The 20,345-nt window shown below is 41.2% G+C and overlaps 1 protein-coding gene across 4 annotated transcripts in view; it reads right to left on the reverse strand.

The window, feature by feature from the left end:
* The window catches only part of MYH10 (myosin heavy chain 10), a 955,741-nt gene that overhangs the window by 917,514 nt on the left and 17,882 nt on the right, over positions 1–20,345 (reverse strand). For all 4 annotated transcript variants that reach the window (XM_069200300.1, XM_069200299.1, XM_069200302.1 and 1 more), the window contains exon 2: positions 19,871–20,246. In XM_069200300.1, the coding sequence (XP_069056401.1) occupies positions 19,871–20,215 (345 nt within the window). In that variant the 5' untranslated portion in view covers positions 20,216–20,246. The remainder of the gene's footprint in view (positions 1–19,870; positions 20,247–20,345) is intronic.

Consider the following 20,345-nt stretch of genomic DNA (forward strand, 5'->3'; position numbering starts at 1 on the left):
AATTCTGCTGGTTCACTAACTTCTTTATGTTTTTGGTCTCAACAAGTACAAACTGTCATTGTAGTCCCAGCCACTGAAGGTAACTACTTTGCGTGCGGTTGCTCTCCTTATTAAATAATTGAACACTGTCACTCACGGTGATGCTAGCCAATGGCTGAAGTAGGCTAACCAACTGCACCATGTTGTAGCGGGCAGAAGAAAACGTGAATAGCACAACAAAAACACCAAAGGAAGAAAATGGCTTTCTGGAAGTCCATACAAGTAGGTTATAAATAACATTTTACAATATTCAAAATATTGTGGCTAATGCCAGACGTTAAAATAAAAAAAACACAACAAAAATCTTGCTAAGGGGTTTGGGACCTAGACTAAAGTCATCACAAGAGAGTGAGGCTCCCGGTGCGAACTCCCAATTTTATAGAGGCGGAGTTGTGTGTCAAGAGGTTTGCAACTTTCCCCCTTACTCTTCGCAGTCACTGCACAACATCACAACTACTACTGCGTCAAAAGGACAGCGCAGGCAAAAACAGCTTATACTGAAGAATGATGATCCCAGCCAAGTCCTACTCGTAACAGAGTTCGAGAGAGCGCATGCGCAGTGCATCTCTGTCATTGTAAGGAACAGAGTTACGAGGTGGTTCAACTTGGGGCTCTGGGAACAGGACAAGCAAAGGAAATTGGTTGGTTTGGGGGCTTGACTTGCCCCATAATGCTGGGCTGATGAGTGGTAAATGAGCGAAAGCCAGGAAACAAAAACGGTGCAAGAGATATATATACATATACATACTTACTTGTCGATGGCCACTAGACCACCATGCCAGGGATGAGGTGCAGGCAGGAGCCTGCGGGTGGATGAGGGCCTCGAACAGAGTCAGGCAGGCTCTCCGTTCGCTCGCAGGCAAAGGCAGCAGCAGCAGCTAGAGGAGCGGGGGGGGCAGCAGGCGCTAAACCTCTGCGTATCCAGCTATTTAGAGGCTCACTGTATCGCTAGTGGGAAATCTTTATTGAGTGAATGAGAAGCATGATAAATTCTCTTAGACTAGGAGTATATTAATCCAAATCATTTGAAAACCTATAGATGACTATTAGTTTTAACCTCATGGGCCATAAAGTAGTGAAAGAAGGTGTGACTGGCACTTCAGACCTTAAAATAGTTTCAAACAATTTACTAACAATATATTTTTTCTTTTTTTTTTTTCAACATAAAAGATTCTTGAAGTACCACTGTAAAGCTCTTATGAACTATAACCGCTTTAAAGTTGTTCCTTTTCGTTATTTGAAGCTTGTGCAGAGCTCTGAAACGGATGTAATATGATCACGCCGAAATAAACTGCTGAATAATCTTGCTTTAGGTGACGTGCTTTGATAGGTGCTGCTAGAACACTGTGTTTCCATAGTCCAACCCTGCCTAAATTCGGTCGCTTATCACCATTGTGTGGCATCTGGATTAAAGGGAAACGCCTTTTTCAGGACCTTTAGGTGAAGAAAGCAGATGCCTGCCACTTTGGAGACCTAAGATTCAAGAGAGAACTCCGGCTGCAGATCACATGCGGGAGACAGAAGCCAAGCTCTTTCACATTAATTCAGTTGCTCTTGACTGCACGCATGCATTTCACATTAATGTATTGGTCCCGACTGAAAAGGTCTCTACTTTACCTACAACCAGCCCACAGCAGTGCACTAGGCACAGACTTATGCAGCAAGTGAACAATCCGTATGCAATGCCTGAATAATACGATCCATGGTAAATAAATGATCAGCTTCTACCCAGGGCGTGGAGGGGAAGGGTGGCGGGGGGTGGAGAATAACTCTCATATATGCACAGGTGGAACGCAACCATTCCAGTGCTTTAAGTTACTCCTAGGGTGTTCCAGAGAAATGGCCCGCAGGGCTGCTCTGCATACAGGCAAGAAAGATAAACGCTTTGTATGTTCCTACCAATTATTAGCCCAATGGGTGCACTAGTTCCACTCTACCAGAATAAATGCCATATTCAGTCTACCCCGGCGTGAAAGAAAAGCAGCTATTTATAACTAACAGGTCGTCTTCAGAACAAAAGGATAAACTATTACATCCGCATCTTATTTGTCTGAATGCCTATGTCTTCCGCAAGGCTCATAGGCCCTAAACGTCTTTGAAAATGCTTTAACGCAATCAACAAATTCCATCCTCACAGGGTGATAAATCATCTTGCAAATCATGGGTTCCAAGTGCTTGCGCCTGCAGATAAAGGGGCTACAAGGCCATTTAAGGGACAAAGACAACAGGATGAATGAAAAGGATTATTCACTACAATCAAGACGTTATGTACTGAGCGGTTGACCTACAGACCACTACAGGGTTCAGCGGACAGCGCTCAAATGTACTGAGCCATACATCAATAGCAGAGCTATAATGTAAAAATGAAATACAGGATGGAGACCAAGTACAACAAGCACTGACCAAGCCAATAGTTCCCATCTTTCAAAGGCATTACCAGCATCTTTTGACTTTGAAAATATATTATTTTTTTTTAAAGGACATGGCAAAAACAAGCTGCTGCATGATGCATATATGTATGTATGTGTCAACACGTATGTGCACATATGCATCCTGATGCAGTAGACATTTCCCCCTTTTAAAACCGGACAGCTTACTCTTCCAAGATGGATGCAAATCAGGATAATTTCCTTGACTAGTAGCCAAATGAAGGGGGCTCCTTACTGCTGCATTGATATGATTCTGTTTTCGCAAGCCAAAAATCAGATGCACAGTCTGATCCTGAACCCTTTCCAGATGGTGGATCTGGGTTCAAGTAGGGCATTGCAAAAATCCAGGTGAACATTTACTGCATTGCCAATCACGCTGGCCGTACTGGGGATGGCAAGCAGTGGAAAGATATTTCTTAGTTTACTGCTCTGAAAATCATAAATGTTAAAAAAAAAAGTCAATAATGAATCCACCTTATAAAAAGGAGGGGAAAAAAGTATATTTCAAACCAAAGCCATAACTCTTCCCAATTCTATTATCCTAGTGATGCAGTGGAAGATTGCTCAGAAGCTGCTCAAAGTCTAAAGATTTTTTTTTTTTTTTTTTTACAGAAAAGGGTAATTGGACTGCAGCAGAAAATTACAGATTTTCCATCTACATTAAAACATTCAAGAAGAAATACAATATACACAAATCCTGAATGAACACTAGTCAGTTTACAGAAAAGCTTCCTTATATATAATTTAAGTTGAAGACAGTTCTTGTTATTTCTTGAGAAACGTATGGAAAAAATATCTGATGAATAGTATATTTAGCAAGCAGGCTAATCAACGAAACTTGACCACTTGATAAAATTATTTTAGGGTTTATGATTAAGTTTCAGTACACCCGAATGAAAGGAAGCCCTAAATAATATTAGGCAGCACTCTGTGTTGCGTAGGAAGATGACCCAGTTTTAAACATACTATGGACGTGTCAATCGTGGAAAAACTAATCCAAATACATGAAGGCTAGACATGTGGTAATTGGAGTCAGAAGTCAATCGGGCAGAGGGACACCCAAGACGCAAGAGTTTACCTGCCACGTTCTAAAACAAACTGCCATTCCATTTACCAAGCTTGTACAATCGAGAACTGGTAATAGTAACCACCTAATAGCATTGGAAAATGCAATACCTGCAAAACGTCCTCCATGGCTTACCTGCCGAATGCAAAGTGCATTATACAATACTGCCCGGAGGGGTGGGAAAAGTAAGTGTAGACCGATTAGAGATGGAAACAACTGCATTTCAGAAGAAAAGTTACCTCAAGTGACAAAATTATGAGCTACATTCTTAGGCATTTGAAATTGGCAGGGAATTATTTGATTATTAAGAGGTATTAGCATTTCAGAACACTGGCAGGCATCACCTAACATTTCACTATATTTCAGCCAAAACAAAATGGGGAATCATCTGCTGAGATGGGGGTGCTAACAGTACCAAATAAGGAAAATTAATGCAGGGACTGGTAACGTTTTAATAGAGAGTGTCTTAAAATGAAATCATTTTTAGGTCTGAAAACATGGAGGAAGCATCCATCTAAAAGGAGGTGACGTAATCCAAACAGTTTGATGCATCAATCGACTCGTAATGGAGCGTACGTTTATGGGGAACCCCCAACTAGAAACACAATGTCGGACGCTTGCAACATCTACCTAAATACAAAAATGACAGGGAATCTGCAACAGATCAGCCACAGGAGTAGTTCATGGCTATATATGCTAAGCTCGTCTCCTACAACTGAGCTAGCACAGACCTTCAAGGTATTAAGTGTCTCTGAAATGAGGCATCATGTTCATATGTAACACACAAACTATTTTAATAGAACACTGTTCAGTTACAGCGTTCAGGTTGATTGTTCCAAGGATGGTCACACTTTCTGGATACACATAGTTGCACACGATTCACGTGACCCAGCCATGAAAAGTTTGTTCTCTTTCCAGTACTACTGTATATCTCTATGGAATGAGACATTTTCAACATACAGTGTAACTCACTATGTCAAGTGTATTTGGAACTCTTGCCAATGAAGTTCATATATTTTCTATATCAGTGATCAAAGTGTTCAAGGACAGTTTTAGATCTTTTGGCTGAGCCTTGTTATCAGGTACATAAAACCCCTTTGTAAGTTGGGGTTTCCTGCAGGCCAGGTTCTCCAGAAGAGGGAGAATATGGAACAGATGGCTTGACCTTCTAAGCAAACTGATAAGCAGTACTCTATTAAGGTCATCCTACCAAGGCAAAATGTTTCAGTGGTCGTCCACAAAAACACATCTTACCACCCTCATATTTAAGATAACTCGTAAAGTGGTCTCCTTACAGGTATGTGAGAGAGATGACCCTACCCAAAGCTACTGCTGAATTTCAGGGGCAGCAAAATAAATAAAAAAAACTCCTTCAATTGGAGGAGGACACAAACCCAATTGTCAAATAAACAGCCTGCAATCTCAACTGTTTGCTGTTCAAAGAAAATAACATATTGGTTATGCATTTGAGCGTATTATAGTACCTGTCACTTCTACTCTTTATCCCTCCCCCCCCACCGAGTCACTTTTATAAGATGCTAGGATTGCCTTCTAGGACAGGGGTCTCCAACCTTTTATGTAACAAGAGCTACTTCTATTCAATGAAAATCATCCTGAGCTACTAATATTTTTAGAGTTGTAAAGACACAACATCAGGCATGATTACATTATTTACCAACATGTGCACGATTACCAGTAGTGATCATCTCAGTGAATCAGGCATGATTGCCTCACATAATGTAAAAATGCTTTTTCAGGCTGAAAAACCTCTTCATGGGTAATCTGATAACAACCATAGATGCAGGATTTACCAGGTCAATAATATTAGTGATACGTAACCTCCATGCCATATGATTTACCACTCAAATATACGCTTCAAATAGATTTTGGAAATTTGACAATTGCTTTAGAGTTCTCAAAATACAAACATTTTCTTCTAGAGTATTACACTTTTCAATTTTGGTGTATATATATTAAACATGTAAACGCTTCTAAATGTGTAAGCACGGCTTCAGACATGAGAGCTACTGGTAGGTAGCTGGAGAGCAACCAGTAGCTAGCTCACAAGCTACTTGTTGGAGAAACCTGTTGTAGGAGCAGTTCATTCAAACCTCCTTCAATAACACCGTTCTGTAGGAGCTCAGCATTCATTACCATACAGTGAACCCCGAAAGCAGACTACCTACTAAGTATATTCCACTTCTACCCGTTCTCCAGATTTTCGCAGCATTTAAATTGTGACGGCGTCTATGCAGTTCAGACAATTCTCATCCTTCCGACTGGTTACTATATAAAATACATGATGCACACACCCTACATGGTGTGTGTATACTATCTGCAAATTAACTTGAAAGTGCTAAATTTACATTTTCAAACAGAGGTCGAGTTGCAGGCCTCCCATACAATATGCCCAAGTGCAGAGCTGTGCTGCCAAAAGCAGTTGACAATATATGTAAATGTAAAAACCACACACTGAGAATGTTGGCGACCTTTAGGTGCATGAATTTTTTTATTTTTTTTTAATCTGCAAAATTAGAATTATACTACACAAAGCTAAACATTATGAACAAAATATATTGTATCTTCGTCTTACAAACAGTTTAGCAATCGTAAATATAATGCGAACCCTTGCCGTCTACTAACCTACACTTCTTCCCTGTCAAACTCAGAGTAAACAGCCATCAGGGGTTTCAGCATTAGTTTCTGAACCACACTACAGTTAGAAGAAATAATAATAGTACAATGTTGGCACCAGGTGCTTTCTTCGGATTACATCTGTTATGATTTATGGACAAAGAGATAACGTGCCCTGCCTTCTGATTTTGCAGATTTCTCCCGAAGGTTTATTGTGGATTCAGATATGTATTTTATGTAAACACGCAATTGGGAATGGCTGGCAGGGTTTCACCATAGTTAGCATAAACCAATAATGGATGTCACGCTAAGGAAACCCCTGAAATAGCTGAGAGGGGGTACGGAACATATGAGCTGAAGTAGAATATGCCTTCCTATTACACATTGCTCCCCAAAGCAATGCCATGTAATATCAAATTGGAAAAGAAATTAACAATTTGAAAAGAAATGTACTATCACCTTATAGAGCAAATAGCTATCGGAAAACGAAGCCAAGCCAGTGCAGAGATGGACTATTGCCTCAGAAAACACGTTATTGTCCACAGTCTCCCAAGCAAAAGGGCTATGACGCCTACAAGACAAATTCAAACAGCAGAATTGAGGACAGCTGTGCTCCAGGCTTACACCACGGATCATTATACACCTTACTCTATCAAACCTATAGGAGGCAATGCTTCTCATTACAAGCCAACAAGATCTAAAACCCTCCAACAATCACGATTTGAAGCCTTCAGAAGCATATACACTTAAAAAACAAAAAAAAAACAAAAAAAACACAGCTTTTTTCGAAGAAAAAAAATACATCATCCCGTCACAGGAAACACATTTTCAAATGAAATGACCAACATTTGCACAAACGGTTTTACTGTTAAAACTATGAAGCCCACAAACAATAATGTGAGGGAATGGCATCACCTACTGTATTGATTTTTATGATCATATAAATGATCATGAATTACAAAAAAAATGCTCCATTTGTGCATGCAGTACTCAGAAGGGTAAACCCACTCATGATCATCTTAACTTGATTACAATATGACCAAACTAGTTACTAAAGTATTTTCTTGTTTCCACGTGGAATCTTTTACTCCCACCATTTTGCAGACATCAACAAATCCCTTGAAGAGTAAAGTTAACGCTAATCTCCAACACCACATCTAAATATGCTTTACAACTGACTCTCAAAAATATGGCAGAGTTGAGAAAAATAGAGTCCAATAATGCATACCTGCATTTTGAAGTACACAGTTCAACTGCCAAGATTCACATCAAGTCAAATGAAAACCTTGTAGGTAACAATTTACTTCCTTTGGTATCCTCTATTCATTCCATTTCAAATTGAAAAAGAAACAGGGACCAGGGCACTCAAAGTCTCAATAATAAGTATACAGTCCAAGATGAGTAGAGTTGCAAAAAGTGTTTAATCCAAGATCAGAAAACAGCCAACACGTGTTTCGTCCTTGCGGACTTTTTCAAGGCTCATAGATTCAAGCTTGGATGAAGACTAGTTCCGATAGGGCTGCTGTAGCCCCTAAAGTATATCTTTGAATCCACTGATTATGATCATTCTTGCCATAAATTCTGGCTAGTACTCCTGTCTTTACACTATGTGGCTTGCCGTATTCATGGATGTTAATCATGTGGTGTATCCGTAGTTTCAGGCAACGCTAAACATGGGGTCCTGAAGGGCCCAATCTTGATTCTTCGAGTCACTGTACGTCTATTAGGACGTGAACGATGCGGGGAGTAAACGGATAGCACGTGATAACGCTGCCTTGTAGTCCGTGGAACCCTATCGGAACTAGTCTTCATCCAAGCTTGAATCTATGAGCCTTGAAAAAGTCCGCAAGGACGAAACACGTGTTGGCTGTTTTCTGATCTTGGATTAAACACTTTTTGCAACTCTACTCATCTTGGACTGTATACTTATTATAGAGACTTTGAGTGCCCTGGTCCCGGTTTCTTTTTCAATTTGTATTTCACAGCACAGTACATAGGTGGTCCCTTCCTGGGTTCCATTTGTGAAATCTGTGTATCTTTGAAACCCTTGGTGGTTGGGTTTCTCTGACCAGGTTGGCACCGTGCCTAAATACACGCTATGCGACTTTGAACTTGATTAGCTTCAGATGTGCGATAATAGCATTAACCACTTTCTTTATATAATCATTCCATTTCAAGCAGGTTTTCCAAAAACAATTCACGCAGCAGGGCTATCTCAAAACATAGAACATCAAACTGGGCACATTATCCACCACCATGCTGGGTATTTCAATCATATCACACAGTTCACCATATGAAGCCTTACAGTTCCACACATGACAGCAATACATAACCCAAAAAAATCATGACACTACTCCAACATCTCAGAACTTTGCTATGCAGCACACCCCACACCACACCATCCATTATCTTCCTATTTAGTCTACCTTATGACAGCACCAAAAGGTAGAATCATCTTTTAGAGCCCAGAGGGCTGGTAATATATAAAATCCTGGTTTCGGGCCATTTTTTAGATCTGGCCTACTGACAGTTTTTAGCTGTCTTGTTTATGAAAGACCTCTTGTTGGTATTTAAAAAAAAAAAAAAAGGAAAAGAAAAAAAACACACGCTCACACTTTATGATGGGCGTAAAGCCAGCACACTGCTTACCAATGGTTGGTTTTACTGTCACTCATGTTCTTTTTTCTGATTCCTTAGCCTTTCCTTTTTGTGAGTACAACTCTCTTGGCTCACTGCCTCTTGATCATCCTTTTGACTGGCTGATTTGTGGCCTTCAACTGTTCACATTTAAAGGAACTACTTTTCAGGTCTCAGCTAGACAGTGCACGAGCTGTCTTGAAGACACAGGCTTCCCATTTGCTGGTTCCATCATCACTCTATTCTTTCTCCCAATTTGTCCATGGCATGTATGTGTCATGCCTCTTCCTGTGTTTAGCCCTTCCAAGAGCATGGACCAATTACTACTATACATCCACTGCTTCTCTTTTAGCAACCATTTTAGGAAGTACTTCATTTGAATTTCCGCACTTCACACAAGCTCTTTTGTTTTCGCTCGCTTCAAACGCTGTTTCTGTAAACAGGGCTGTAAATCTTGTTCTTATCTCGTCACATTTGCTGCACATTCGAAGACCGAGATCTGTTTTCCCAGAGCGCCAGTTCCACCACTCTACCCCCCCCATCACTGCTTGCCTCCTCTGTCCATCATTGATTGTTATTGTTGTCTTCCTCTGCCACTCTTTTTGTCTCCTCGCCTCAGAGTCCTGCACTCGTCCTTTCTTCTGTCTTCCGCTGCCACTCTTTTTCTCTCCTCGCCTCAGAGTCCTGCACTCGTCCTTTCTTAGGAGTGACCACTTTGTGGATTATTCCTTCCGGTTCATGGCCGGTATGTGGATATTTTTACAAAACAAAATTAGCCAAGCCGAACTCAGTGTTGTAAGAGGACAGAGGCAAAACTAATACAGTCAGTGAATGTTATCAGTGCGAAGAGCACTGCAGAATTAGGTCAGGGGAGGGACTTTCTCTGGGTCATTTGTCTTTGGCGTCTGTTTATTTATTACACTTAAAGGTAAAATGCAGTACTTATCTTTTCAACCGGCGTGTTCAGAGGGTAGTGGTGCACTAGCCACGTCTTGTACTATGTTTGTTTGAGTCTCCTACATGCTCCAGATGCAGGAAGTTGCTTCTGATGGTTCCAGCGGGTGTCAGGAGGCGGGCGATGGCGGCCGGGTGATTATACTGAGCAATAAGAGTCAGAGAGGGGAGTTGTTTATGTGAACAGTTTCTTTCTCTTCGAGGACTGGGTTGTATGGTGTAATTATTTCTGTTTATGCAGAATAACAGGTTATAAACGTATTCGCATGCATAGAACCCACTCTTTTAAGTATCTTCTATAATAGTTATCACACGTACCTCATGGTTCATAGTGGTACAGTGACAAATTGAAATTGTTTCTCAAGAGTGAGTATTTGAACTTTTCCAGCGCTCGTCTTCCTGGGCTGGTGTTAACTGTGGTTTTCTTTTACACTGCAGGAACTCAATACACGATGACGAACGGAGGATCTGTAAACAGCACACCACCTGCTGGATCTCCTGGACAAGCCTATCTATGGGGTTGGAACATACAACTTTCACACCATTGACTGGGTGCGTAAAAAGGGCAAAGACCGCGAGAGGTGTAGACGGGTATGCGGCATCAATAACAAAGTATATTTTATAATAAATAAGACTGGATAGTTGGTATCAAAGTTACTCACAGCGGGACCGCTGTTCTAATTCCAGCGTTGGCACTTGCCCAAACAGTGTGACTTTTGAATAACGTTATCACCCTAATTCTCGAATACTAAACATATATAACAAAACTATGTAAATACATAAATAGTAAAGTGTGCGGTCTACTCTTGTCCAAATTACAATTTCCCACACCTATCACATAGGACAATTATTTGGTCTGGATCCTGCATATCTTAACATTAAAGTTGGCTCACAATTCACTGGGACAACACCAGTGAAATTTAGCAGTTACCTAAGCTAACTATAACTTACACCCCCACAATGCACTGCATATGACCTCACGTATTACATCATTCATGATATGGTCAGTGACATCTCTGATGACATCATCCACAAAGGCGCCCAGTCACACTCATATACAACCTCTCATACACCCAACCTACGCACCCACACAACCACTCCCATACCCATTACAAGTACTCACACAACCACTATAACGTCCCTGTAACCTTTGGGTTTTTTTCAGTGAATTTCTAAGTTTTTTTATATTCTATTTCCTAACTACAATATTCCCTGTGACCTTTTTTCCCCCAGTGAGTTTCTATGTTTTTTAAAAAAATTATATTTTGTAACTATAATGCACCTGTAACTTTTGATTTTTCGAGTATATTTAAATTGGATTTTGTAACTATAATCTGTACGATTTTTAAATGGGTGAGTGGCTGCTTGTATAGGTTGGTAAGTGGATGTATGAGTAGGTGTACGGGTCTGTCAGGGAGTGTGTGAGATGTTTTGTGGGTCTGAATGGGGCATGTCTGAGTAGGTCTTTGAGTGCATGAGTCTGACTTGTGTGTGTGTGCAGGATTCCGAGTGGGTCTGTGAGTGGGTGCATAAGTGTCTCAGTGGCTATGTGAGTGGGTGCATCAGAGTTTGAGTGGGTCTGTGAGTGGGTCCATAAGGGACTGAGTATTGTGAGTGGGTCATTGAGGGTCTGAGTGAATTTGTGAGTGATTGCATGAGGGTCTGAGTGGGTCTGTGAGTGAGTAAATGAGTGAGTGTATCTGAGCTGATGTGTCAGTGTCTCAGTGCGTATGTGAATGGGTGTGTCAGTGTTTGAGTGGGTCTGTGAGTGGCTGCGTGGATGTCTAAGTGGGTGCGTGAGTGGGTCTGTGAGCGGGTGCATGCGTGAGTGCTTCTGAGTGAATGATTTAGTGTATGAATGAATCTGTGAACTTTAACATTTTCTTTGCAGATATTCACAAATTAGTTGCAGTGTTACATGGCGGGGTGGCGCTGAGCGACGCAACATATTTGCGAATATCATGCTGTGTGAAAAAATAATATTTTTACGTTTGACCCTCAAAGACCTTTCTATCACAGCCCTGGGGCCAGGGTACCCCCACCCTGACCCCTTATTCCATTTTTCATTTTATTTTTGAGCCCAGGGAGCCATGTCCAGTTACCTAAAATGGTAGCCGCAACTTTCTGGTCAAGTAGTGGCCAGCCAATCACAGCATTCCTGCTGGCGCACACATTAGCCACAACGGATCCACAGCACTAGGTATACAAATGTATTTCCCCTTTAATATCTCAAAACTACTGAATGGATTTACACCAAATATTCAAAAGTGTAATCTACATACTGGAACCTACCTTTCTGCCAAGTTTGGTGTAATTCCATCCAGCAGTTCAGGCTGAAGTCATGTTCAAAACTTCTATGGGAAACACACTTTTTTTTTACCCCCCCACCTCCTTTTTCTCGGCCCCCACTTGATGGATCAACCCGAAACTTCAAAATCATCCCCCCACCCCAAAAGAAGCTGTGCTGATCTGTGAATATCCACTCGTAAGATTCCCTAGTTAAGATACATAAAAAAAAAAAAAAAAAAATATATATATCTTTTTAGATCAAAGATTTTTTTAGTACTATGGTCATCCTCACAATATCCATGTGAGTAATAAGATGTGGGTGACTATGATTAATGAATAGAAGAAGAATATCAATTGAAATGGATGATTTGCACTAGGTTGATAATGTTTAGGAACACAGCCTTTTGACCAGGTTTACAAAAGGCATTTCCTACAACATACCATCATTTATGAAATTTCGCAAAGAATACACCATGCCCTTCTGACAACAAACCATTACGGATTTTTTATTGCAATTGTGATAGATCACTTTGTTTCAAGCACCATGTACAGATGTGAAAGATTTACCAGCTGTAGGGCATTTTTTCAGTATTTACAAATACAGCCTTCAACTATGGTCTGTTTTCCAGCAGGATGTTTTTTTAACCACAGGAGTAAAATTGACATCTGCTGTATAAGAATAAGCGATAAATAGTTATTTCTATAGTATATGGTTCATATATATTATATTGGTCGGGTTTTATGCATCTTATGACAGAATAAACAAGACTAATGGCCGGCAAGTCACGCGTTCATACCACGTTAACCACAGCATGACAGACAGCCACCTTAAAACAGTAGAGTATAATACCAGCATTAGCAAAGCCAACATGGTTTCAAAGCATTACTATACCTCTTGGCTTTTCTGATGCTATGTGTGTTCTGCATAGGTAAAAAGGAAAAAATGAACGCATGGCTGCCAATAAAGGACAACATATGCCTCATAGTGATGAACGAAAAGGAAGGGCAACAGCAGGATGCACGAAAATGAACTCAGCAGTGATGCAGGGGGAATAGAAGCAGAAAGAGAAAACAACAGACAGTAATGAGAGGGGCAGGTGAATGTTGCTAAGAAACAGGAGAGGGAGAGAAATTAGCAACTCACGCACAGCAACGCAAGCCCTGGATTGCAGAGCAGTAGAACATAGAGCAAGAGAAGAGAACAAATCCCCCTCCAAGCAGACCCAAAACGTGAAAATGCCTAAAGCATACAGCTGAACCCTTAAGAACACAACAACCCACTGATTAAGTGTGCTGAACCAAAGCCCACTCCAAATTTAAAGTATAATAGATACAACACATCCAAAGGCGACACACCGCTAAAGATGCATGTAAAAGAGACCTAAAAAGGAACAGAGAAATCACCTCAGGAACTAAAACACTCCTGTTGCAACAAAGGGATAACACATGCTAATTTGCAGCACACCTACGGGCATTATATCAAAGGGCACAATACCCAATGCTACCCCAAAAATGAAAGAGAATAATGATGTAGCTCACACGGATATGGTGGAAGACTATAAATCCCACCCACTCCCCTACAAATCTGCACACAGAGAGAATGCATGACAATTTACACTTGCAGAACGGTTACAAGATAATAGTCCCCTCACACAAGAGAACACCACTGTAGGCAAAGCCCCCACACTCAAAACTAAAATCACTCCCAGGTCCAGTTAGGAACGATAAATTTAAGCACCCATATCTTCTGCCAGCCACTAAATGGAAACCTTAGTTTTAGAAAAGCTTCCACTTACCAGAATTAGGTCTCTCAAAGAACCTTAGGCACCAAAGGGGCAAAGAACTGGCAAGCCAAGTACAAGAAAAAAACAACAATCAATAAACAAAGACTTGCCCATTTACCTTTCTACACTGACACAGCCAATGACACTAGCTTTCCGTATACAGGCTTAAGGCTCAAGTGCGTTTACATTCTCTTTTTTCGAAGACAGAAAGCTGTTCTTTGTCATTTACTAAAAAGGGGATGGGTCTATAGCGGACAGAACAGGAGCATAAATGTAATTATGAAATTTGAAAAGCGACCTTTCCTAACTCAAGCCACAACAATGGTTTGCAGACAAAGCGACAACAGTTATAGTGTGAAATCAAAGACAGAATTGGTGGTCAGTAGAGAATATGGTGGTGCAGCAGATGGGGACACGAGGAACAGCATAGGTCTACTGGTTCTTATCTGCTATTCAAGATAGGGGTATTCGCTAAGTGTAAAAAGTAATTGCTATCCAAGCAGTAATGCAAATAAAACCAAGGAATAACCACTTAAAACAACATTTATTTTCCTATGCATTATTATAATATACAATGCTTGCAGTGTCACATGTTACAGGGTGGGTAGGGGACAAAATGTCATTATATGCAGACAACATAATTCTATATCACTAGCACCCAAACATGTCTACTGGAGATAGACAAGTCTGGTCTGGGCTATGTGGGTATTGGATGAAGTAATGCATGTAGCCACTAGGATATGCATTCAAACATGAGCTTGAAACAGTTGATTGTTGCCTCTGGTTTTGGTCCTCTGGCATCTTTAAATACTTAGACGTCCAGATAGCTCATATTTCAGTAGGGTGCTAAGGACCTTGCAAGAGACCATCACTGCGAGCAATAAGTGCTGCCAAAATGTGATGGAGTGACTGGGGAAAACAGCGCCCTTTGTTTCCTTTCCAATGTCTCCTGCTTAGATTAAGCATTCTAGCGGTCTACTGTTCAAAGATCCGAAGATCTCATCGTTCAACTCGATAACTGGCAGTGAGGGGAGTCATCTGGTAGACTTGAAAACATACATGAGGCACTCATTAATAAGTGAAAAAAACAAATATGCAAGAGAAGTGGATACCACAAACTTTACATAAATTAAACAACGTTGCTGAAAGTACACAGAGAAAAAAAAAACGTATACAGCTCCTAAAAATATTTTCCAGTCCTTGTAATTTATTTATTAAATGTTCTGTATTCCATAGAGTGATGAGACTTCTTCAGTTGAATACATCAAATTCATGTGATGAAACAAACTCACTCTCCGGTACACTGTTAAAAAAGTTCTTGAACAAACAGCCAACACGTGTTTCGTCTCAGGGGAATAGCCCCAACGACTTCCTCAGGGCTGACAGATTGTCAAGTGAAAATCCTATAGTTCAAATAGAGAACGTATGTTTATCTGCACTCCGTGCCAGTAATTTCAAAGTTCAAGAGCAATGGACAACTGTATATTGCATATCCTATACGTACAGGGATTTCGAATCATATCACAAATGCAAGTACACTAAGTGCAACGCTGAAGAGGAAGTGCTTTAATCAAAGTGGTATCCACTTCACTTACATATTTCTTAATTGTTTTTTTCACTTATTAATGAGTGCCTCACGTATGTTTTCTATCTTATGTTTTCTATTTTTTTTGTTTACTTAGTAGACTTGTTAGGTGTCTGGGTGTTCCCCTATGAGTGCACCGTATTTATACACTGTGCCTTACTTAGTCCTTGAGCGCCTTTCTTTTCCCCTATATTCACACCCCATATTTCTTCTGTAAACATCTGGTAGACTTGGACAAGCTGCAGTCAGGTGTTAAGTCGAGGTCTGGCAGTGCACAATTTGCCATTTTATACTCGCACAGTACAGCTGCAGTAAGTGGGAGAGTAGCTGGTGAATGAATTATTACAGGAAAGTATGCTACAGACCAATGGGTTGTGGACTGTGAGACTTCTAATGACTAATCATTAAAGTGTATCCACTCTCCCTCCCAGAATGGTTACAATAGCAGAACTTTGCTGGAGAACTGTTCACTGCAGAATAAGTAATAGAACCCTATATTTCCCGACTCTGCAATGAAGTCATCTGGTGCTCTTGAATATCATGTATTAAGCTAATAATGCCATTGGAGAAGATGCAGAAATCTTTCAAATGAGGTACCTTTAAGCTAGGGCTGCCTTATGCTCATTAGCAGTGGCAAGGAGCCATTCCATATCTGGGGTGACCAACTTTTGATATGCAGCTGCAAGAGGTGAATTCTACATCTGACCTACAGGGCAGAGAGACAGGATTCCAAAACTTACTTCGTTATATGCAGCAACAGAGTAGGGATTTAGTACGTAGGATACTTCTGAAGAATACACTGCTGGTACCTCTGTAACAGCAATTAGTGGTCATTTGGACTCAATGGGTAGCAGCATGGATAGGACAGTAGAAGAATGAGAAACATTTGTGGCTTAAATAGGAAAGCACAATGTAATACCCATTTCAAGCCCATCCAAATTAATGACCCTGTAACTATCCCTGGCCCGTCCTATAAATTTTTGAATCTTCACCTCTTTTTAATGTTATTAGGGTCACGCCTGCGATAGTACGCACTAGCTTTCAAGACACTGCCGTTAACAACAAGCATTTGCAATGGATCTCGTTTTTGCTCGAGTTAGAGCTATTGGCAGTGTAAATCCCTAACTGGACTTTTCTCGCCACATAAACTGAAAATGAAAAGTAAAATAGTTGACATAAGCTAGCCGATTCAAAGCACCATGGCTACCATAAGCACGAGCACGAAGGAGAGACACAAAAGGAAAATGAAATGTGCTCACAGTCAAAACATATCGGCAATTGTGCAATTATCCATGTAACAGGGTCAGTCTGCAAGGCGTTAACATCACTTCCAAGGAGGGACAAATATAAAGCATTTACCAATGAAACAAAAGACTTTTGAAAGGCAAGCCCACGAACAAGTGAAAGTGATGGGCATGAGGTGGACGTGGTTAAAAGCCCAAAATCCTTTCAACAGGTCAAATCACTTGCGTCCGACCTAAAAAGCGGTTTCGTACGAGTGCTGCTATTTAGTAATCGAAATGAAAATTACTCATCTCCGTCGGAAGTAGCATTCCTTTTTCAAACAGAATCATATTCACTAAACGGTACTTCACAACTGGTTACGGCCTGGATATGCAGGTTACATTAAGTGACAGGCCCAGTGCAATTTGCCATCATAGGCAAAGTGACCTTCACACTGACCATCGGCCTGCGTTAGTCATCACCTCCATGCTTAACCCGACCACTCTCCCACACTAGCAGAATAAGTCTTGGGGAAATATGTGGGGGGGGGGGAAACTGGCGGACATCAACAAGCGTATGGAAATAATTTTGTTTGCTGCAACGGCGCCCCCAGCCGGCCGGCGTCCTGTGCCATTCCCCACACTGCTTGTGCGGTCTTGTGATAGGTTTTATGGCACGCCAATCCACGGTGAACCGGTTCTGCGCACACTCTCTCTTTCAGAGATATCTTAGCATCCTAATTAGGTGTTAATGGCCTGTACTTGGGGGGGCTGCCAGTGGAGAGATGACCCTCACACACAGGTTATCCATTAGGAGCCTCTTTATAAGGATGGCTCAGATGAGTAAGAGACACTCCAAACCACCTTAATCCACCCCACGCCAATCAAATCCAATCCAATCCACTCCATACCAATCCAATCCAATCCACCCCACTCCAAACCACCTTAATCCACTCCAATTCACCCCACTGCAATCCCATTCACCAATCCAATCCAACCCAATCAAATCCACGTCACCCACTCCACCTTACTCCAAAGAATCCACTCCAACTAAATCCAATCTACCCCATCCAATCCACCCCACCCTACTGTAATCCAATCCAAACCACCCCACTCTAAACAAATCCACCCAACTTCAATCCAACCCACCCTACCCCAATCCAACCCACACCAATGAAATCCACCTCACTCTAGTCCAAGGCACACCATCCAAACTCCCCACCCCACTCCAGTTCAATCTACCTCTATACAATCCATTCTATCCAATCCACCCCACCGCAATCGAATCCACGTTATGTCAATCCACCCAGTTCAATCCACCCCATCCAGTGCACCCACTCCAATCCACCCCACTTCAATCCACCCCATTCCACTCAATCCACCCCACTCTACCCAAACCAATCTAACCTACCCCATCCCAGTTCAATCCACCCCAAACCAAACCACCCTGATCCAACACACTTCAATCCAACCCACCCCAATCCACTCCAATGCAATCCACCCACCTCACCAGATCAATCCACTACTCCACTCCATTCAATCCACCCCAATCTATTCAGCCCACCCAACACTAATCTACCCCACTCCATCCAATCGTCCTCAATGCAATCCACCCCACTCCAATTCACCCAACTCCAGTCCACTTCACCCCATCCAGTGCACCCACTCCATTCTATCGCACTGCACCCTACGACACTCTCTGCCACTGAGGCCTACTCTCCACCAAATCAACTCTATGACACTCTACTCCACGCCACTAACTTTTAGCCATGCTAAACAGCAGCCACAAAAACCAGCTGCGGCTACTGGCAATAACGCTCAGTGGGGCAGCGCGCAGGGTGAGGAGGGTGGTGGGGGAGTTGGAGCATGCACGGGGATTGGAAATAATAGAAAAAATTAATTCACAGTAACAGTATTAGCTCTTGCTAAGATTATAAATAGAGGTCACAGTTCAAGTTATGATTATTGCTAGGATTCAACTCAACATAAGGTTTAAGGATAGGGATGAGCTGGTTTAGGATAGAAGAGGTGAACACATCTGTTTCTGTCAATTTTTAATTTAAAATATATCTTTGGTTTCCCTGTAGCAGTTTCTCTGTAAACATAATTTCTATAGTTCCCTCGCCATCAAAAGGACCCCACCTCAATGTAATTTTACAAATGTTAACTTTTTTTTCTTTGATAGGGGTGGGTTTTATTTAAAAATCAATGTGTATGTAGGACTATTAATCTCAAATGCTGTCATGACTGCTCTCTTGATTTAAATTTGCAGAATTACGCTTCTAAATGGTATAGATTTTCTAAGACATTAAAGAACATAGGTGTTTGGAGCTGGCGACCTTTAGGTAGGGAGCGTCACAATTATTTATGCAGATAAGTTGCAAGTGCCTGCAATATGTGACTGATTTGACGAATGCGGAGAAATGTTAAATAAATACCATGGGCACTTTTGTCAAGAAGCCCTCAATCAATATAGACCAGAAAAATCAAATACCACCATATGGCTTAATTAAATTATTTTCCGTTTCTTGTGCATCCTAAAAGACATAAATCGAAATAGCCTGAAAAAGCTGTCCAAGGTAGGCCACCACACTATGAAGGATCATCAGGAACAGGAAAGAAATACAGTCCCTTACGAACTCTGAGGACAAAACTACAACCATTCAATTTCCCAAGAAATAGCAATCTATGGCCAGGTGAGCTTATCTTTACTCCTACCACCTTTTAGAAATGCACTTATTGTAAGAAATATAACCCAGGCTTAATTTTAGTTATTGTTTCAAATGCGAATGTGTAAAATTCAGAAGTCCCATAGCTCTTGGGTCCGTTAATTTTTTTTTTAACAAAATGAATTAATCGAACTACATAGATGGGGGTTCAGACTTCAGAAGAACAATTAATGGAATCAGTCTGTCAGTATATCTTATGCATAAACTACAAAGTAAGTCCCCCTCTTCATTAAGGCAAATACACATTCTTCTGAACCAAAAATGAAATCTGTAGAGAACCCAATCTTAGGGCCTGATTACGACATTGGTAGAAGGAAAACTCCATCACAAACATGACGGATATCCCACCCACTGTATTACAAGTTCCATTTGTGACTGAGTATCCCATCTGCCAAGGTCGTAATCAGGCCCTTAGTATCAAATCCAAATGCGACTACCCCTTGTACCACAATACATTCCTCAGAAATGCAAACTTAAAAAAAAAAAAAACACAATACTCACATAAATCAGACCAGAGTAGTAGCGGTCTTTCAAGTTATGCAACACAGACGCTTCATTCAAGCAGGTCAATTCTGCCATATCTTCAACTTTGGAGAATTTTGGAGGGTTCATTTTCTGAATATCATCCTTATTAACCATTGCCTTCTTTCCATTCTCTGCCAATTCGACCACGACTTCCTCCCCACGCTCTTCCTTGATGCTTGCAGCCTCAAAACCATGTCGCTCAGATGGGATCCACACCAGCTTCTTGGCCGTCCAATCGGCCTGTGTAGCAGGGTTATATACTAAGTCACGATCCACAAATAGATACCGTTCTGGATCTTCTTGCCCCACACGCTGTGCCATTGTGACTGCAAATGCCCACTAAAAAGATCACCTGGTAAGAAAATTTAAAAATACATGTTTTAGTAAGACGAAACGAAATATGTTAACAAGGCAAACTCACTGATGAGTAGCATTTAGTGCTCTCGATCTC

Source organism: Pleurodeles waltl, chromosome 7 (assembly GCF_031143425.1).
Source record: "Pleurodeles waltl isolate 20211129_DDA chromosome 7, aPleWal1.hap1.20221129, whole genome shotgun sequence".
Taxonomy (NCBI): domain Eukaryota; kingdom Metazoa; phylum Chordata; class Amphibia; order Caudata; family Salamandridae; genus Pleurodeles; species Pleurodeles waltl.